Source organism: Ochotona princeps, chromosome 17, assembly GCF_030435755.1.
Source record: "Ochotona princeps isolate mOchPri1 chromosome 17, mOchPri1.hap1, whole genome shotgun sequence".
Classification (NCBI taxonomy): domain Eukaryota; kingdom Metazoa; phylum Chordata; class Mammalia; order Lagomorpha; family Ochotonidae; genus Ochotona; species Ochotona princeps.
This window is the reverse complement of record NC_080848.1, coordinates 13,662,683-13,679,881: the sequence shown is the minus strand read 5'-3', so window position 1 is coordinate 13,679,881 and position 17,199 is coordinate 13,662,683. Positions and strand designations below refer to the sequence as shown.

General features: G+C 56.9%; 1 protein-coding gene across 3 annotated transcripts in view; it reads left to right on the top strand.

Moving 5' to 3' along the window:
- The window catches only part of DBF4B (DBF4 zinc finger B), a 34,352-nt gene extending 19,432 nt beyond the window's left edge, over positions 1–14,920 (top strand). For all 3 annotated transcript variants that reach the window (XM_058676297.1, XM_058676298.1, XM_058676299.1), the window contains exons 4-13: positions 1,974–2,159; positions 3,414–3,464; positions 4,258–4,345; positions 5,412–5,485; positions 6,729–6,765; positions 7,793–7,838; positions 10,650–10,766; positions 12,260–12,368; positions 12,484–12,608; positions 13,113–14,920. In XM_058676297.1, the coding sequence (XP_058532280.1) occupies positions 1,974–2,159; positions 3,414–3,464; positions 4,258–4,345; positions 5,412–5,485; positions 6,729–6,765; positions 7,793–7,838; positions 10,650–10,766; positions 12,260–12,368; positions 12,484–12,608; positions 13,113–14,013 (1,734 nt within the window). In that variant the 3' untranslated portion in view covers positions 14,014–14,920. The remainder of the gene's footprint in view (positions 1–1,973; positions 2,160–3,413; positions 3,465–4,257; positions 4,346–5,411; positions 5,486–6,728; positions 6,766–7,792; positions 7,839–10,649; positions 10,767–12,259; positions 12,369–12,483; positions 12,609–13,112) is intronic.
- Positions 14,921–17,199: the final 2,279 nt, after the last annotated feature.

Genomic DNA, 17,199 nt, shown 5'->3' with positions numbered 1-17,199 from the left:
TGCTGTCAGTGAAACCACCAATGTGTTCCTTCTGTGGCAGACATACTCTGCTTAACATGCTGTTTCCAAGGTTCGTCCATGTTGTAGCATATCTTTGGACCCATTCCGTTTCATAGCTAAGTATTATTTCTTTGCATTCATTGCGTGTGTATATCACATTTTGTTTGCTCATCTGTTGGTGGTATATGTGAACTCTTGCTGCTTTTGGACCCTTGTGAATATGGGGACCACAGCAGATGAGCATCTATCTAATTCTGGAACCTGAGAGGAGGATGTCTGGCTCCTAGGTGGTAGTTGTGCTAGAGCTGCCAGGTGCCTGCTGAGGAGCTAAGCCGCTGCCTGTGATCCGACTCCCAGCTGCTGCATTTGCAGTGCAGCTTTCTGTTAACGAGCCTGGGAAAGCAGTGGTGTGTGGCCCACTGTAACCATGTGAGAGACCCAGAAGCTCTTGGCTGGCATTAGCCTGGCTCAGCCCTGACAATTGCAGCCATTTGGGGATGAACTAGTGCATGGAAGATCTGTCTCTCTCTCTCCCCCTTTCCTATCTTCCCCACTTAACTCTACATTTCCAATAAAAATGTATGTTTTTTCCTTGGAAAGTCAGATTTACAAAGAGAAGGAGAGACAGAGAGAAAGATCCATCCTTTGGTTCACTCTCCAAGTGGCCGCAACTGTCAAAGCTGAACTGAGCCGATCCAGGAGCCAGGAGCCAGGAGCCTCTTCTGGGTCTCCCACATGGGTGCACGGTCTCAAAGCTTTGGGCTGTCCTCGACTGCTTTCCCAGGCCACAGGCAGGGAGCTGGGTGGTAAGTGGAGCAGCCAGGACACAAACCAATTTTGCAAGGTGAGGATTTAGCCAGTGAGCCATCACACCAGGACTGCAAATAAAAATAAATAAATAAATAAATAAATAAATAAAAATCTTTAGAATGTGACACATGGCGAGGGGCCATATATTAAATTAAAACAAAACAGAAGGGCCCGGCGGCGTGGCCTAGCGGCTAAAAGTCCTCGCCTTGAAAGCCCTGGGATCCCTTGTGGGCGCCGGTTCTAATCCCGGCAGCTCCACTTCCCATCCAGCTCCCTGCCTGTGGCCTGGGAAAGCAGTTGAGGACGGCCCAATGCATTGGGACACTGCACCTGCGTGGGAGACCCGGAAGAGGTTCCAGGTTCCCGGCTTCGGATTGGCGCGCACCGGCCGTTGCGGCTCACTTGGGGAGTGAAACATCGGACGGAAGATCTTCCTCTCTGTCTCTCCTCCTCTCTGTATATCTGACTTCGTAATAAAATAAATAAATCTTAAAAAAAAAAAAAAAAAAACAAAAACAGAAGCAGCTGTGAGCATCCTCTCCCAGCTCCTTGTGTGATGACACTGTGCTGAGGAGCCACTGGAAACTCACACCCCTGGAGACAGGATTCCCTCCACAGAGGGTGGGTTGGTAAGCATTTGTCAACTCTACCACCCTTCTCCAGTTCCTGCATTTCTGAGGCAAGTGTCCTTGTTAGTCTTGTTGCTTTGCTGGGCTCTCCGGATGTGTAGTTGTGTCAGACCCTGTCAGTGTCGTGAGGGACTCCGTCTGACAGGGTGAACAGGTGCGACGTAGCTCCTGCTGGTGGTGGTTTTCTTGCCTCCTTTTTGTGATCAGGATTGCAGGTGTTGCGCATGGAACTCAACAGGGAAATCCTGGCTTCACCATGCTCCTGTGAACCCTGCCGGGGCCACTTGGCAAGCCTGTGTGCAGGCTGGAGTGGGCACAGGGCGCGGCTGAGCCCGCCGCACAGGTTCGGGGGCGGCAGTGCCTAGTTTTCACTGTGAGGATTTCCAGGGAGCTGGGTACGGAGCTGCAGTGGGTCTATTTAAAGACATTGATTTTGAGCCTTGTGGCAGCCAAGATTTCCTTTCCCAGCCTCTCTGTATTGACAGTTCTACATCTGCCGTTTGGTTGTCAGTTACCTCTGTGATCTGGTTTCAGGTAATTGAGAGTTTTCTGAGCAAAGAAGTGAGCTACATCGTGTCCAGCCGCAGAGAAGCGAAGGCAGAGAGCAGTGGGAGCAGCCTCAGAGTCTGCCTGAGCCCTGGCGAGGTTGGAACGGAGATACCACCCAGCGCCGATGCACGGGGCAGCCATGGCCGGCCTGCACAGGTGCCCACGGACTCGGTGAGGACCCCTGACACCCTGTGGAAGAAGCATCTGTTTGCACCAGGGACGTGGGCACTGGGAATCCTTTCAGGCCATCTGGCCTCTCTGTGTTGCCTGGCCTTAATCCCATTTAACTTCAGGATTCAGCCACTCAGTAACACATCCCTGCCATCCCATCACTCTGTTTTTTTAAGATTTGTTTTTATTGGACAAGCACATGTATATAGAGAGATGCTGAGTCCCAAGGCCTTGGACCGTCCTCCACTGCTTTCCCAGTCCATAAGCAGGGAGCTGCATGGGAAGTGGAGAAGCTGGGACCTAAACTGGTGGGATGCCAGTGCCATGGGCACAGGCTTAGCTTACTGTGCCATGGTGCCAGCCCTCTGTATGTCACTCTTTTTGGGGACTCCAGAATCAGAAGTTCAGAAGCAAAAGGAGAGTCCTTCCAACCAGAGAGCACTTGGTGATACTGACATGACCTGGGCAGCTTCCCTTGTTCCTGTGTGTGAAGGCCAGTTTGGACATACGTATGTCTTGCCTTCCACCAGCCTGCAGTGCAACTTCTTCCTCAGGCTTGCATTTGCTTAACTTAGGCTAATATTAAAATAGGCATCTGTGGAGGCCGGTGTTGCAGTGCTGCAGATTAAACTACTGTGTGCAACACCAGCATCTCCCACATTGGAACACCTGTGCCAGTTCCAGCTCTTCTGCTTCCGGGCAAGTTCCCAATAATGAGCCTAGAAGAGCAGCAGCAAGTGCTTGGGTCCCTGCTACCCAGCTGGAAGACCCAAGTGGAGTCCTGAGCTCCTGGCTTTGGCCTGGCCCAGATCTGCCTACTGCAGCACTTGGAAAACAAACCGCTAGATGGAAGATCTCTGTCTCCCCGTCTACCTTTGAAAAAAAGAAAGAAGTCTTTAAAAACAATGTCCATGGGCGTCCATGATGAGGCACAAGCTTTAGGGAACAAAAAAAACATTTTCTAAACTGAAGCAAGGGCAGTCATTAACTACTTAAGAATGCTGGCTTTTAAAAAAGGATTTGAGGGGAGCGGAGAAAGAGGATTTGAAAGGCTGATACTGTGATGTAGTGGGTAAAGCCAACAATTTTTTTTTTTTTTTTTTAAGAGCAAGCTTCTGATTCTCAGCCCGCTCTGCTCCTAGCTCTCTGAGGAACATGGCCCCTTGACACCTGCACCAGCTCAGGTGTAAACACCTACTTGGGCCCATGCTATGGTCCACATAGCACACCCTATGGCTGTTCTCTCCCTGGCAGGTGCCCATGAGCAGAGGGAAGGAGCTGCTGCAGAAGGCCATCAGAAACCAGGTGAGCTGGGCTGGATGGCAGTGGAAGGGCCTGTCGCCTGCACGGAGGGGTTTTGCCTCTTTTCTCACTTCTGCTGAAGCCTCGCACAGAACTCAGGCTTGATGCCAAATCTTGTGCCTTCATTTCCTTCTTTGTCTCTTCTTAGAGGTGGGGGAGTGGGGGCAGCTCAGAAATTTGTGGGCCCCAAGTCACCTAGAGTATGTCAGAGCCAGACACAACTCCACTCGAGCCTGCCAAGAGAACCTTGGAGGATGTGGCAGGACACAGCCACTATATACATTAGCCAACCTTAACACCTCGGTTATCAGCAGCTGGTTATCCGGGTAAGGCGCAGCAGGAAGAGTGGAGGTGAATGTGTGCAAGGGGAGCTGTGACGTGAGGGTGGGTCCCACGGCTGCAAGGAGCAAGCGGCCAGGCGAATGGAGCCAGCTGCCGAGATCTCTGCAGCCAGCAACTGCCTGCTCCGTGCTCCCGATGACATCACTGGTGTTTGCTGTGTACCTGCTGCGTGCAGAGCACTCTCCTCACAGAGGCCCTCCTGGCAAATCTTCTAGAAGCCCGTGTTCTAGGTCACACAGAGCAGCAGCCGGTCCCCTGCTGATGGGGCCAGCCTGTGTGCAGGCAGGATGTGTGTTCCTGGGCACAGGCTGGACTCCAGGCTTCGTGTTCTTTGCCTGCCAGCCACCCCACGGTCAATTGCACAGATGACCAGGGCTCCCCGTGTGGTTCTGACCTGACTGTGTCTTGTTCGGGCTGCGGGCATCTCGGGCTCTCACCTGCTCTGTCATTTCAGGGGAGCAGCAGCGGAGGCGGCAGTGGGAGCAGCAGCAGCCTCCTGAGTAACGCCCGTTTCTGGGGAGTGAGGGTCCTGCATGTGGATGGTACTGCTTCCCCCGGGCCCTGGTGGGGGGCGTGGCCACTCTGGGCTGCGAATCTCAGCTTATTGAGGGTTCAAGGCTATGTGAGCTCGCAGCAGCTGGGAGCCAGAAATACTCAGTTACCACACTACTTTGTGGACGTGGGAGGGCTGGGAGAAATAGTGACAGCAGAGAGTGTGGACTGTGGCCTGGGCCTCCTGCAGGTGCCAGAAACAGGCTGTTGGCTGTAGCAGTAGTGATGGCGATAGCACGCCTCCCCGGCTGGGGTGATAACCCTAGCATAGAGATGGAGAAGCAGGCCCACCACCCAGCCAGGCACTCTGTGCTGGCAGTCACCACTTTGACTCAGGCGTGAGGTGAGCTGCCCTCGTCTCACTAGCAGAAGTGCTATGGCCCCTGATCCACTGAGCTTGGCATAACTGCAAACATTGTCCTCTCTTCTCTGTCACCGCACGCTATGAGCAGCTTGTTTGCAGGCCGTCCCCCGAGGCACTGAGGTAGCTGTCCTGAGTCAGCCTGCAGGAACTGCTGTCGCCCCTGCTTCTCTCTGAGTCGGTTTCCTCTGAGCCACCTTAGGGTAACTCCACATGGGAGAGCTGCCATGTGCTAAATGGGATGATACCTCTCCCTTTGTCAGTGTCTTCCAGGGGATGTGAGAGGTTACTTGGGGAAACCTCTTGGTCTTGGATGTGGATGGAGGGGCTCCATCTCACTGGGAAAACAACCCTTTCTGATGTGGTCTTACTTGCTGCATTCCTGGGGGTCACAGAAGCTCCAGCAGGGATAGCTCCTGCTGGCCTTCCATACCAGGATACGTCTGAGTCGCTGCCTTGGTTGACCATCCCCCAGAAGTAACTCTTCAATGGTTCCTTAGTGTCCCCAGAGGCGTTGTCTCTTACAAATTAAATTACCTCCAAAGGAAGGTTCCTGACTGCACAGGGCCAGGAGCCAGGAGCCAGCCCTTCCCTGTGTTGTCAGGAGGTGTCATGCCAGCTGGGCAGTTGGGCAGCTTGGCCTGGAGAAGTGTTCGGTCCTGAGCAGTGGCCACAGCCTGCCTCCCTCTCCATAGACATGATGGTGTACGTGCAGCAGCTGTCTCTTGGGTCTTTGAGTGTGAAGAAGCAGGAGCCCAGCAAGCCAGAGGTATGTTGTGCCACTGATCCGTCACCAGTGGCAGTTATTGTGAAATCTGTGATGGGTCAGCTTGCAGCTCCCAAACTCCCTCTTCCTGGCCATCCCAAGTCGCAGGTGGAGGGCAGCCTCACGATTCCTTACTTCCACCTGTGCACAGCTGAGCGCACGCCCGCTGAGGCAGTCCATGCAGCAGGCTCCACAGCCTGTGGGAAGTCCTGGCCCAGAAAGCTTTCATGAATGCTCACAGCCACTCTTCTGAGCATGGTTCCAGGCTTAGGGGTGAGCCTGCAGGTGGCATGGGCAGAAGGAGAGGAGGTGTTGGGCTTTGAGATAGCTGCCACCTTCCAAATCCTCGCGTCAAGCCTCCTCTTAGCCGGATGTAGAGCTGTGTGCACTGCATCCGGAAAGCCCAGCAGTGCCAAGCAGTGGTGTCCTTGCCCCACTGGCATCTCGAACAGCTTCTCCACTGCTGTGCCCAACACACAGCCCTTCATCTTGTCTCCAGCACGAGCTTGACTTCAGTCAGTGCAGCGGCCTAGATCCCCACGTGGGACCCTGACACCAAATCAGAGCGCCTGGTTCAAGTTCCAGCTGCTCAGCTTCCAGTCTAGCTTCCTGCTGTTGTGCACCCTGGGAGGCAACAGATAACAGCCCAAGTACTTGGGGGACCCAGAGGAAGCTTCAGGCTCCGGCCTCCTGGTTTCTTCCTGTTTCTCTCTTCAAAATGAAACAAGAACTAAACAGATAAATTTTTTTTGAAAAAAAAAAAGTGAAAAAGGAAACAAAATGTGGCTTTGACCCACAGAAAGGAGGGACACAGGAACGAGCACAGGAGAGCAGATGGCATGGCCTTCACCTTGGTCCTACGAGGTGACTGGAACAGTCGTGGCCTGCAGACTGACAGCTGCCGTGCAGTGAGCATCCCCTGGGGGCCAGTCTGCTGCAGGCTCTGAGTCGTCCCCTGTGCTGTGAGGTCGATGGACACCCCTCGCCCTCCAGGTCCTCCTGCTCCTGAGCTTTCTCCTGGTTCCATCCTGCATCCCCTCTGCTGTGGAGGTTCACACACAAGCTCTCCCGTCGCTTTGACCCCCGGGAGCAGGGGGAGCCAGTGAGCTCAGATCGACTCCGGCTCAGGCCCAGAGACCACAGGAAACAAAGTGGGACAGGTTTGCAGCGTGTTGGCCCGCCAGGCCCAGTCCCCTGACCCCCGTGGCTCCCTCACGGCCCTAACCTATTTTCCTTTTCCATTTAGGGAACGCGTCCAGCAGCAGAGACAAGAACACGGAAAGGTCAGTGTGGTAACCATGCCTCCTCTAATTGCAGTCCCTCCCTCCAAAAACACCTCCCCACGGCTCCCTCTGTGGCGGCATCTGCTCAGTTTTTTGCGGCAGGAAGCGAGCCCAGGCTGCATCACCCCCTCAGGTTTATAGAACCCAGGCCTCAGCTCTCTGGGGCAAGCAGGGTGTTTCCTGGGCAAGCCAGGACACCCACTGGGCGTGGCTTTGGTACCCTTGTCTCCTGGCTGTCCCTGGACATTGAGTGAAGTCTGGATCCTCTTCCTGTGACTCAGGAGCAGTTTGGGGTGGGCAGTTTGACAGCTGTCTCTGTTGGCAGAAATGCCAACCTCACCAGAACTGACAAGTGGACAGATTGATGGGTGCCGGCTCCCTTGGGCTGGCAGAAGTGCCCCTCCCAGAGATGCTCTTTCAGTGGCATTTATTCCTGCACAGCAGGAGCTAAGGGGAGTCACTTGGCACCTTGCTCACACTCCAAATTCCAGGAAGTCTGTGGGGGAATGGATTTTAATCACTGGCTCAGTTAATTAGGAAGACAAGTGATTAACAGGAGTTGCTGCCCAGGGAGGAAAGGCGGCTCGGCCTGGGTTCTGGTGGCAGCCTCGGGTGGCCCAGGAGCCGTGCTGGGGGACTTGACCGTTAGGTCTGTCCATTAGGTCTGTCCTGAGGGACTTGACTGTTAGGCTTCCCACCTCCTAGACAGGACCCTGATTACTGAGGGAGGATTGTAGGGGTTCTTACTGCTTGAGGGGGCATTGGCCACTGGTGACCGGCCCCAGGTTGGAGAGGGGAATTAGAGGTTAGCTGGGTTTGTTTTCTGGGTACCTGCTTGCCTTGGTCCCTTCGGAACCAGAAGATCTCTGTCATCCTGCCGTTGGGGTTCCCTAACACCCAGCACCCACAAAGAGGAATCTGACTCAGATGGGGGCCACCCATGTCCAGTACCCACACCAGGGGGTGCCCTGTACTGTGCAGGAGGGTGGCAGGACAGGTGGCCAACATGAGTGCCGTTCCTTTGCAGTGGCCAGGCTGAAGGCACCGTTCCTCAAAATCGAAGATGTGAGCAGGTAGGCGGGAGCTCCACCCCTCAGCCCCCAACCCCTAGGCTGCACAGAGGAGCCAAGCCGTCCTGGGCACCCAGCACACCTCAGCCCTACACCTTTTTCTAAGAACCGAGTCATTTTATCAGGAAGGCGAGGTTAATTGATCCACTGATCATGGCCAAGATGTCCACAACGTGGGGCTGGGTCTCCTACTTGGGGGAGGCCTGAGCCAGGCTCCATTTGGAAGGCAGGGTCCCAGGCGGCGTCTCACCTACTCAGCCTGTGCTTCGTCCTCTGCAGAAAAGACCAGGAGGAACCTGGGGGGTTGGTGGGGCAGGCGCCCTGGGCACCCTTGCTGCCAGTGGGTCAGAGCAGAGTCCTGTGTGGATGCTGCTTTCATGAGCCCGTTGGGGCACATCTCCTCACAGCTGTCTCCCTCTGACAGCTCGGCACCAGCCATCTCTGTTCCAGCACTGTCCAGTTCGTCATCATAGCTACCATGAAAATACTGGGTGGCTGTGGGGATTCCCTCCTCATGGTTTTTATGCTTCGCTTTAGGAAGTGCTTTGCTGGTGCATGCTCAGTCGTGACAGGCCTGGGTGACAGGAGCAGGAGAGGCCACCCTCTTCCTGTGGGGAAAACGGAGGTCAGAGGGGTTCATGTCCAGCCTCCTGGTGCTAGGCTGCAGCCCGGGGCGAGGGGCCGGGGATCCCAACTGCGTGGGCCCTTCTCCTCGGCCCTCAGTCCCCCTGCTCGCCTAGAGCAAGAGGTCACACTGGGGTATCATCCTGGAGACCTGGGAGCAGCCACCTGGGTAAGTGCTAGCTTGGAAGTCCACTAAGTCTGTGGTTAGCTCAGAATAGAAGTTTCTAGAAAGGAAAAGGACTTTCTGTGTTCCTCAGGAAGGGCCTATCCTGCCCCTGGCCTGGCTCCCCCCTGCTCACAGCTGCAGGGTAGTACCAAGTTGATTTTGGTGGCCCAGCAGTAAGGGACAGGACAGGGGAGGCTGCTGAGGGCTTGGCCATCAGCCCACAGACCTCAGTCAGTGGGAGTGGCAGCTGAGACTATAGCTGTGTATCCATGCCTTCCTATCAAGTGAGTTGCTCTTTGAAGCCCGTTAGCATGACCAGCCTCAAGTCGCAAGCCTCCTAAAACAGAACAAAAATATTATTGGCAGAAAGAAAGAGGACACCAGGCTTGTGAAGGGTACCGCCTTCTCCCTAAGAGTCCAGTCAGTGGGACTCAGCTGTCCACTTGCTCCTGAATACAGGAGCTCCTGGAGCCTGTGGCTGCCCCCCGCACCCCAGAGTGCGAGCAGCGCCTATCAGTAGCTTTGCTGAGCAGACACGATCTGTGCTGGCTCTGGAAGTCTCTTGAGTGCAAACAACTGGAGGCAGCCAGCCAGGGCAGCACTCGGTCCATGTGCTGCTATCCAGGACTTATTTTTCCTTTTTAAGATTTATTTATTGGGGCCCGGCGCGGTGGCCTAGTGGCTAAAAGTCCTTGCCTAGAACACGCCAGGATCCCATATGGGCGCCAGTTCTAATCCCGGCTGCTCCGCTTCTCATCCAGCTCCCTGCTTGTGGCCTGGGAAAGCAGTGGAGGGCGGCCCAAAGCCTTAGGATCCTGCACCCGTGTGGGAGACCCGGAAAAAAGCTCCTGGCTCCTGGCTTCGGATCGGCACAGCACCAGTCATTGTGGTCACTTGGGGAGTGAATCATCGGACAGAAGATGTTCCTCTCTGTCCCTCCTGCTCTCTGTATATCTGACTTTCTAATTTTTTGTTTTTTAAAGATTTATTCATTTTATTACAGCCAGATATACACAGAGGAGGAGAGACAGAGAGGAAGATCTTCCGTCCGATGTTTCACTCCCCAAGTGAGCCGCAATGGGCCGGTGCGCGCCGATCCGAAGCCGGGAACCTGGAACCTCTTCCGGGTCTCCCACACAGGTGCAGGGTCCCAATGCATTGGGCCATCCTCAACTGCTTTCCCAGGCCACAAGCAGAGAGCTGGATGGGAAGTGGAGCTGCCGGAATTAGAACCGGCGCCCATATGGGATCCTGGGGCTTTCAAGGCTAGGACTTTAGCCACTTGGCCACGCCGCTGGGCCCTATCTGACTTTCTAATAAAAATAAAAATATCTTTAAAGAAAAGATTTATTTATTGGGAAGAGTTACAAAGAAAAGGGAAGAGAGAGCCTCTATGCATTGGTCTACTGCACAAATGGCCCCAACAGCCAGGGCTCTACCAGGATGAAACCAGGAGCCTTTTCCAGGTCTCCCTCGTGGGTGCAGGGGCCCAACTACTTGGGCCATCTGAGCAGAGAGCTGGATTGAAAGTGGAGCAGGTGGGATTCAAACCAGCTCCCATATGGGAGAATGCCAGCAGCCACTTAACCCACTACATCACAGTGCCAGCCCAACTGTCTGGAACTTGTGTGTCTCTCGCCTCCATTCACAACACTGACCCTTAGGTGTCACCAAGGAACAGCCTAAAGCCAAAATGGTGTCCTGGGTAGAAGAGGAAACACACCCCCACTCAGATTCTGCCCAGCTAGGGACTTAAGGTTCCTGGAGGTCAGGAGGCAATGGGAGGGTGTACTGTCTAGAGGGGGGACCTCTGCTCTGGCCTCGGTCACTGAGTCAGACCTGCATCCCTGGGTGAGTCCTGGGGGTCCCCAGCCTCCCCTTCCCCCTGGAGAGCAGACAGAGGTGCTACCTCCCTGCGCAGAGCACAGCACTGCCTGAAGTACCAGGGCAGGCAGGTGCACCGTTCCTAGGATGCTGACTGACCCTGCTACCTGTAGTCCAAGAGGAAGTTTTCTGTGTTTCAGGAAGTTTCGTCCTTGCCACCACCAGTTTAAATCCTTTCCTGAAATTTCCTTCCTGGGACCCAAAGACGCAAGTCCTTTTGAGGCCCCATGGACGCCTGGCAGCTTACACCGACCCAGGTAGGTCTGGTCCTTCCATGTGCCCAGGGCTGGTTCCAGGCCCAAGGCCTGCTGCCAAGGGGGCCTGCTGGTCACTTCTGATGGGGGAGCACCAAGGTAGCCATGGACCAGCAGTCAGCTGGGTCCTGAGCAGCTACCTGTGGCACCCAGCAGTGGAGAGAGGAGGTACTCACAGTACCACCAGGAGGCAAGAAGAAAGGGGCTCGTGGCAGGAGCTGGAAAGGAGTGCAGAGAGAAGTGAGGCTGAGTCCCGTGGGCCCAGGTGTGTGGGAAGCCACAGAGAGCCAGCTGCAGGGTGACCCCAGCCAACTTCCCTGGCGAGGCAGGGACACTTTGGACCATGGGTGAGGAACCAGTAATGCTGCTAGCTTATCTGGGCCCTTGGGGTTCCAGGAGCATGTGGAAAACATGCTGTACATTTTGGTTCTGGATTCCAGAGTTGGGAAGCAAAAACTTCCCCCACTCCCACATCCCAGCCTGCGGTCCTGGGTCTGGCCCTAGAGGCATTCGGTACACACATAGGTGCCGGGTATCCTTCACGGCTCCTCCTCCCTGTGGAGGAAGAGTGTGGGCTATGCTGGGCTGGCACTCACTGTATGCCCCTGAGACATCTTAACGTTCTCCCCTGCCAACCTAGCAAGCATCCTGGCTCCTTCTGATGGTGTCAGAGTATTCCTCCAATGGGTTTACTCTATTCCTTGTGACAGATCTCTGACTGGGAGGTGAAGAGGTGCCTGGATGAGCAGTGGGGGTGGGACATCCATTTGCAGGTGGAAGTGCTGGGTTTCAGAGTACCCACACTACAGGGCTGATAAGTGGGGCCGAGGTGCCCTTATCCCACACTGCTCTTCATCCCTGCACCTGACACCCATGCTGCTGAGCATGTTGGCCTTGGCTGGGCCATGGTCCAGATGTTGTGTCCCAGTGTGACATCAGGGCTGCTGTGCAAGAGGTGGAACCTCTGTGCGTCTGAGCATGCCCAGGCCCTGGCCCCCTCCTGTGGATCACTACTGACTCCCTCACTGATTTATAAGAAGGCTTTGCTCGTGCTCCTTGCTGTGCCTCCACTTGAACCAGTTGCATCTGTTTGAGTCCATAAGCCCCTCCACATGCTCTTCAGGTCGTGTCCCATTGGGAAGGTGGGCTTGTGGAACCTGCCAGGACAGCCCTGCAGCAGCAGCCCACAGATCATCAGGAACAGGAGGAGCTGTGAGGGAAGGCAGAGCCAGGCCACACTGATGGAGAGGGGCCAGCACAGGGGGCCAAGGAGGGCTGCTGCTGGGTCCTTCCCCTTCCAGCCTGCGGGCAGAGGGAGGCAGGGCTGGGAGAGACAGAATTGGAGCTCCTTGTCCCTATCACCACTGCCATCTCCACTAATCTTCCCTGCAGTTTGAGAAGGGGTGAAGGTGGGCCAGGCTGCCCTCCTGATGGGTACCAGTGCTGGCCATGGCTCTGGGCCCAGCTGTGACCTCCCGACCATGTCCTCTCCCCAGAGAACCCCAGCCCAGAGACCCCAGTCTGCGGTCAACCACTCGCACTGTGCCCCGGAGGAAGAAGGGGTACTGTGAGTGCTGCCAGGAGGCCTTCCACGAGCTCCACGTGGTAAGCCCTGACCCGCCAAGGGACCAACCTCCCACCCAGTCTGCCCCTGAGGCGGCCATGCTCCAGGCAGGCCCAGACGACAGCCTAATGCGCCTTGCCTCTTCTCTCCTGACAGCACCTGCAGAGTGCCCAGCACCGGGGCTTTGCCCTGGAAGCTCGTCCCTATGCAGAGGTGGACAAGCTCATTGCCCAGCTCAGCCACAGCCTGGCAAATGTCCCCTTGCAGGCTGGCCTGTCCAGGTGAGTCCCCACACCCCTGTAACCCTCACTGGAAGGAAAAGCCTCATGTTGGCAGCAGCGGGGACCCAGCTGTGACTCTGCTCCTGCCTCACCCCTCCCTATCTTCACCCAATGCCTCCCTTAGTGGTTTCAGCTCATGGACCAGACTCCCTTCCTTCTTCCTGCTCAGGTGTTGAGGTGGAAGGGCAGTGGGTGTAGGCGTCCTGGTGTCCTGGACGAGGGAGCTGAGCAGGAGGTTTGATGGGATTCAGGGACCACCAAGGCTAGCCCCTCTGGGGCACCCCTAGCTGTAGCTGCACCATGGTGCTGGGCTTGGACAGCCAGCAGAGGATGGACACAGCCTCCTCTGTGAAAACCTCTGGTTACCACCACAGGGTCAGCCCCAGAGTGGACCTGTCGGAGTGGCCCCACAGGTGCCCTTGGCCCTGGCCTACATCTCTCCCCAGCTTGCCACTTCCCCCAGAGCTGTCCATGGCAGTTCATTGCATGTTCCTGTCCCCACAGGCAGTCAGGTGACCCAGCTCCTGATGCTGACCCTGTCTGTGCCAAGGCTTTGCCCCACAGCCAGCCCTCCCACCCCAGGGTAGCACCACTGGAGACGAGGAGCGACCCCCTCCAGGCCCCAGGCACATCACAGAAGGATGACTTGATGAGCAACATGCCTGCACCAGCTGCACCTGTAGGGACCTACGAGACATCAGAACCAGGAGCAAGCTGTCAAGAGCCTGGGGGCTCACTTGAGGCAATAATGGACACTCCGGGGAGCCCAGCCTCCCGGAATGCCACCTGCCAGTGCCCCTGGACGGCCTCTGCTGTTATGGACCCTTCCTCTGGCTCGGACTCAGCCCCTGTGGGTCACAAGCGCAAGGTGCAGTTCCCCAGCGGCAGTGCTGGGAAGAGACCCGGAGTGTGCTGGCCACAGGCCTCATTCTTTGTCCCACGAGCCCCCAGCCCCTGCGGTAGTCACTTTCCCCTTCTTCCCCCAGGCCAGGGGTTCAGGCCCTCAGCCTCCCTCCTGCCCATAAGCAACCCACAGAGCTACCTCTCCATCCCAGACTCCTTCCCCTGGCAGCCTGTGGACAGCCCGGCAGAGAGCTGGGCTGCCCAACCACCATGGCCCGGGGGAGGCCGGCCCCCAGAATCTACAGCCCCATTCCCCATGTCCCAGCAGGCTGACCAGCACCCCAGCTGCCCACCAGTGCCGTGCCAGCTGTCAACTGTTGACCCAAGAACCCCAAGATGCCCTGCCGAGGCCCCAGCTTCTTCCATCCCCCAGGCTCTACCAGCCAGTGCGGGAGCCAGCTGCTCCCGGTGGCTCTGGGCCTCCCCGCCTCTGCAGGTGCCCTGCCTGCCCGTCCCCCAACCCGGGCCTCAGCCTAGCGCTGGCCCAGAGCTACTCCTCTGAGTCCCCGGGGACCACTTCTCACAAGCCACACAGCTGCAGGCAGAGGTGCTTCACATCCAGGGTGTCCCTCTGCTCGGGACACCCACCCTGGGCCAATCAGGTCAGCTAGAGGAGCAGAGCCCCACCACACAGGGAGCTGGCCATCTCCTCCTGTTTACCCAGTTTGTGGCTGCCCTCTCCTGTCTCCGCTTCTGGCTGTGGTCCTGAGCTCACAGCTGCCTCCAGTGGGCCTGCCCAACCAGAAGGCAGAAACCAGGCTGCCTTCCTGGCTGGGCCCACGAAGAGGCTGGTGCAGCAGCCAGAGGCCCCTCCAGGGTGTCTACCTCTCCCTGTACAGCCCAGCCCCCAACCAGATGGCACCCCGGCCTTGTGGTCTCCTCTCCCAAACATGGCACTCCCTGTACCTTGCCCCCTACCCCGTCCTAATGAGACCCAGCACAGCCTGCCCTGAACTCCCCCCCGGGGACCCGCCTCAGCCCAGCCGCCCACCCAGTGCTGCCGATGGGGTCAGTGCCTCCTGCCAAGCCTGGGCGTCTCCTCTGCCCTCCCCCAGGACCTCCCCCCATTTCTTGCAGCTGGGCCATTAATCTGGAGACAGAAATGGGTTTGCTATCGATTCTTTGGCCACTTTTTTCATTCCCATTTGTGCTGTGGTTCTTCTCACCCTTCCCTGCCTGTTTGTCTCTTTGAACGTTGGAGCTGCCGGAAGCAGCTACAGCTCCTCCTTTGTGGGGAAGGACGGGGCCCAGCCATGGAGAGGGCCAGGTTGTTTGAAAACAGCAGCCAAATGTGCCACCCTCCTAGAGGGGCCAGGCCTGCCTTGTTCTGTCACACATCACAGTTCACCTTGGTTCAGGAAATGGAAATAAATTTGTTAACAATGAACAGCGAAGAGATGGGGCTGCAGTGTTGTGCCTGGGTCCTCCATCTGCCCGCCAGGTGGCCCCAGGCAGAACTCGGGGCCCAGCAGCTGTGGACAGAATAACACAGAGGATGGGGCCACTGGCCAGGCCACGCCAGTCACCCCTTCCCAGGGTCTTCCTGTGCCCTGTCTGCAAGGGGCATCCCTTTGGTGGAGCACCCACTACCCTCACCTTTAGCCTCCTCTGAGTGAGGCCCCTTTGGTGCGCTCATGTGCTGCTGGCTCACAGCTCTCCAGGCCCATCTCCCACCCCCAGCACTCCCCGCACACACACATCCAGTGGCCAGAGCCCACGGCCTTGCCCTTCCACCTCCAGGACTGTGACCTTGGGCAGCTCTGCTGGGCCAAGTCTGAGGCTGTGGTGTTCCTTGGCCGCTTCCCCACACTGTGTCCAGGCTGTGGTTTGAATTGGAGGGGAACCCAGGATACCAAAGCCCCGCCGCGTGCTGGGTAGCAGAAGTTAGGCTCGGCCCCATCCCTACAGCCACCAGGGGGCAGTGACCTTGAGTCAGAGCCCTAGGAGCCCAGAAGAGGGGTCGGGAGAGGAGGACTGCCATAGCATACTACTACACATTTCTCTGCATTTCTCTTTCCCACTCTGCTGCCCCCCCCCTTTGCCCTCACTCAGTCCCTCCCTGCCTCTTCCTCCCTCCTGTGCTCCTTGCCCAGCCACTCAGCAGCTTGCTCCCTGCTCTTAGGGCAGCTGCCTCTAGTCCACACCCACTGCCGCCGCCTGCCAGCCCATGCCCCTTCCTGAAGAGTCCCACCAGGGCCCTCTCCCCCCAGGTCCTCACGAGCCTGCTTTGGTACTGGGTTATAGACCCTGATGCTGCCCACTCTCTGGTCCATTTATTTGTTCCCATCTGTTCATTCAGCACAGGACTTCATTGTTGGTCTCAAGTTGACCCCCAGACTCCCAAGGTGCCCTCCAGCCCTAACCAGCGCTGCACACACACATCAGTGACAGGGACCAAGCTACTGCCTGCCCACCGCCCTGTAGGGTGTATATTAGCAGGAAACAGGATCAGAAGCCAGAACTTGAGCTAGGATCTCCAAGGTGGAACACATCCATTGCACCCCTCATTTTCCTTACAGGGTAGTCTACTGACTCATGGGGAAGTCCCAAGAATTAACAAGTGTTTGGCATGTAGTCTCAATACGCATTACCCCTCACACACACATGTGCAGGGCCTCCCAGCCACTTCTAGGGAGTTGCCTCCTAGCCCCCCAGCTCTGCAGTGTCTGGGACCACATCCTCCTCTCCACTGTAGGTCTGGGTGAAGCTGCTAAGGGCACGTTGAGATTGCCAGTCCCTGGGCCTCTTGGAGAACGCCTGTGTCTGGGATACCCACATTCGGGGGATCTGAGTGCCTGGGTGACACCTGCTAAAGTAGGTGCAGTGGGTTAACCTTTCACTTGCCACATCCACAACTCATTTCTGCAGACTGCAGCCTGGCAATTCCACTTCCTTTTTAATGCACCTGGAAAAGCAGCACAGGATGGTCCAAGGGTTCAGACCGCTGCACCCACGCCAGGGTCCTGGGGCCTGCTTCATCCCGGCCCGGCCCTGGCTCTTGCAACTGTTTGGACAGTGGATTTAGAAAAGAGGAGCAGAGGGGTGTCCCAGGGCTGGGATCCCGGAGAGCAGGACTAGGACGAACTTCCCATCCGAATGCAGTTGCCACAGCCCAGCCCAGCACCCAGCCCCTGGCCTGTCCTAAAAGGGGCCTGGGAGTCGGATAAGGGTCTGGCTGCTGCTTCTTCCTCAAGATCTGCAACGCGTAACAGCCCCATGCCCAGCATGTGCAATACAGCCACATTTTGTCCCCAACTCATGGGCAGCACTTGGAGAACATGGTACCCAAGGACACACAGTCACTGGGGGAGTGGGTGCAGGGATCCCCACCTGGAACCTGGGCCTGTGTCACGCACCCTACCATCCTGGTCCCAGGCCTTAGAGACAACATGTAGGACCTGGGAAACTGCCTTGACCTCAGGCGGAAGGGAGCGCGGGAGGAGATGGAAGGCCCTCGTTGCACAGCTGGACTGCGCCCGTATAGTGTATGCTGAGCTGGGAACCTGAAAAGGAAAGTACCCGTAGGAAGGTGGAGGGGGACAAGGACTGGAGGCAGCCTGTGGTGCCCCAAGGAGGAGGTGCCAGCAGGGCAGGTGGCTAGGGTGCCGAGTGACAGGGGGAAAGAACCCAGATGTACCCTCTGATCCTGGAAAGCAGGTACAGATGTGGGCAGTGAGGGCAGCCTGGT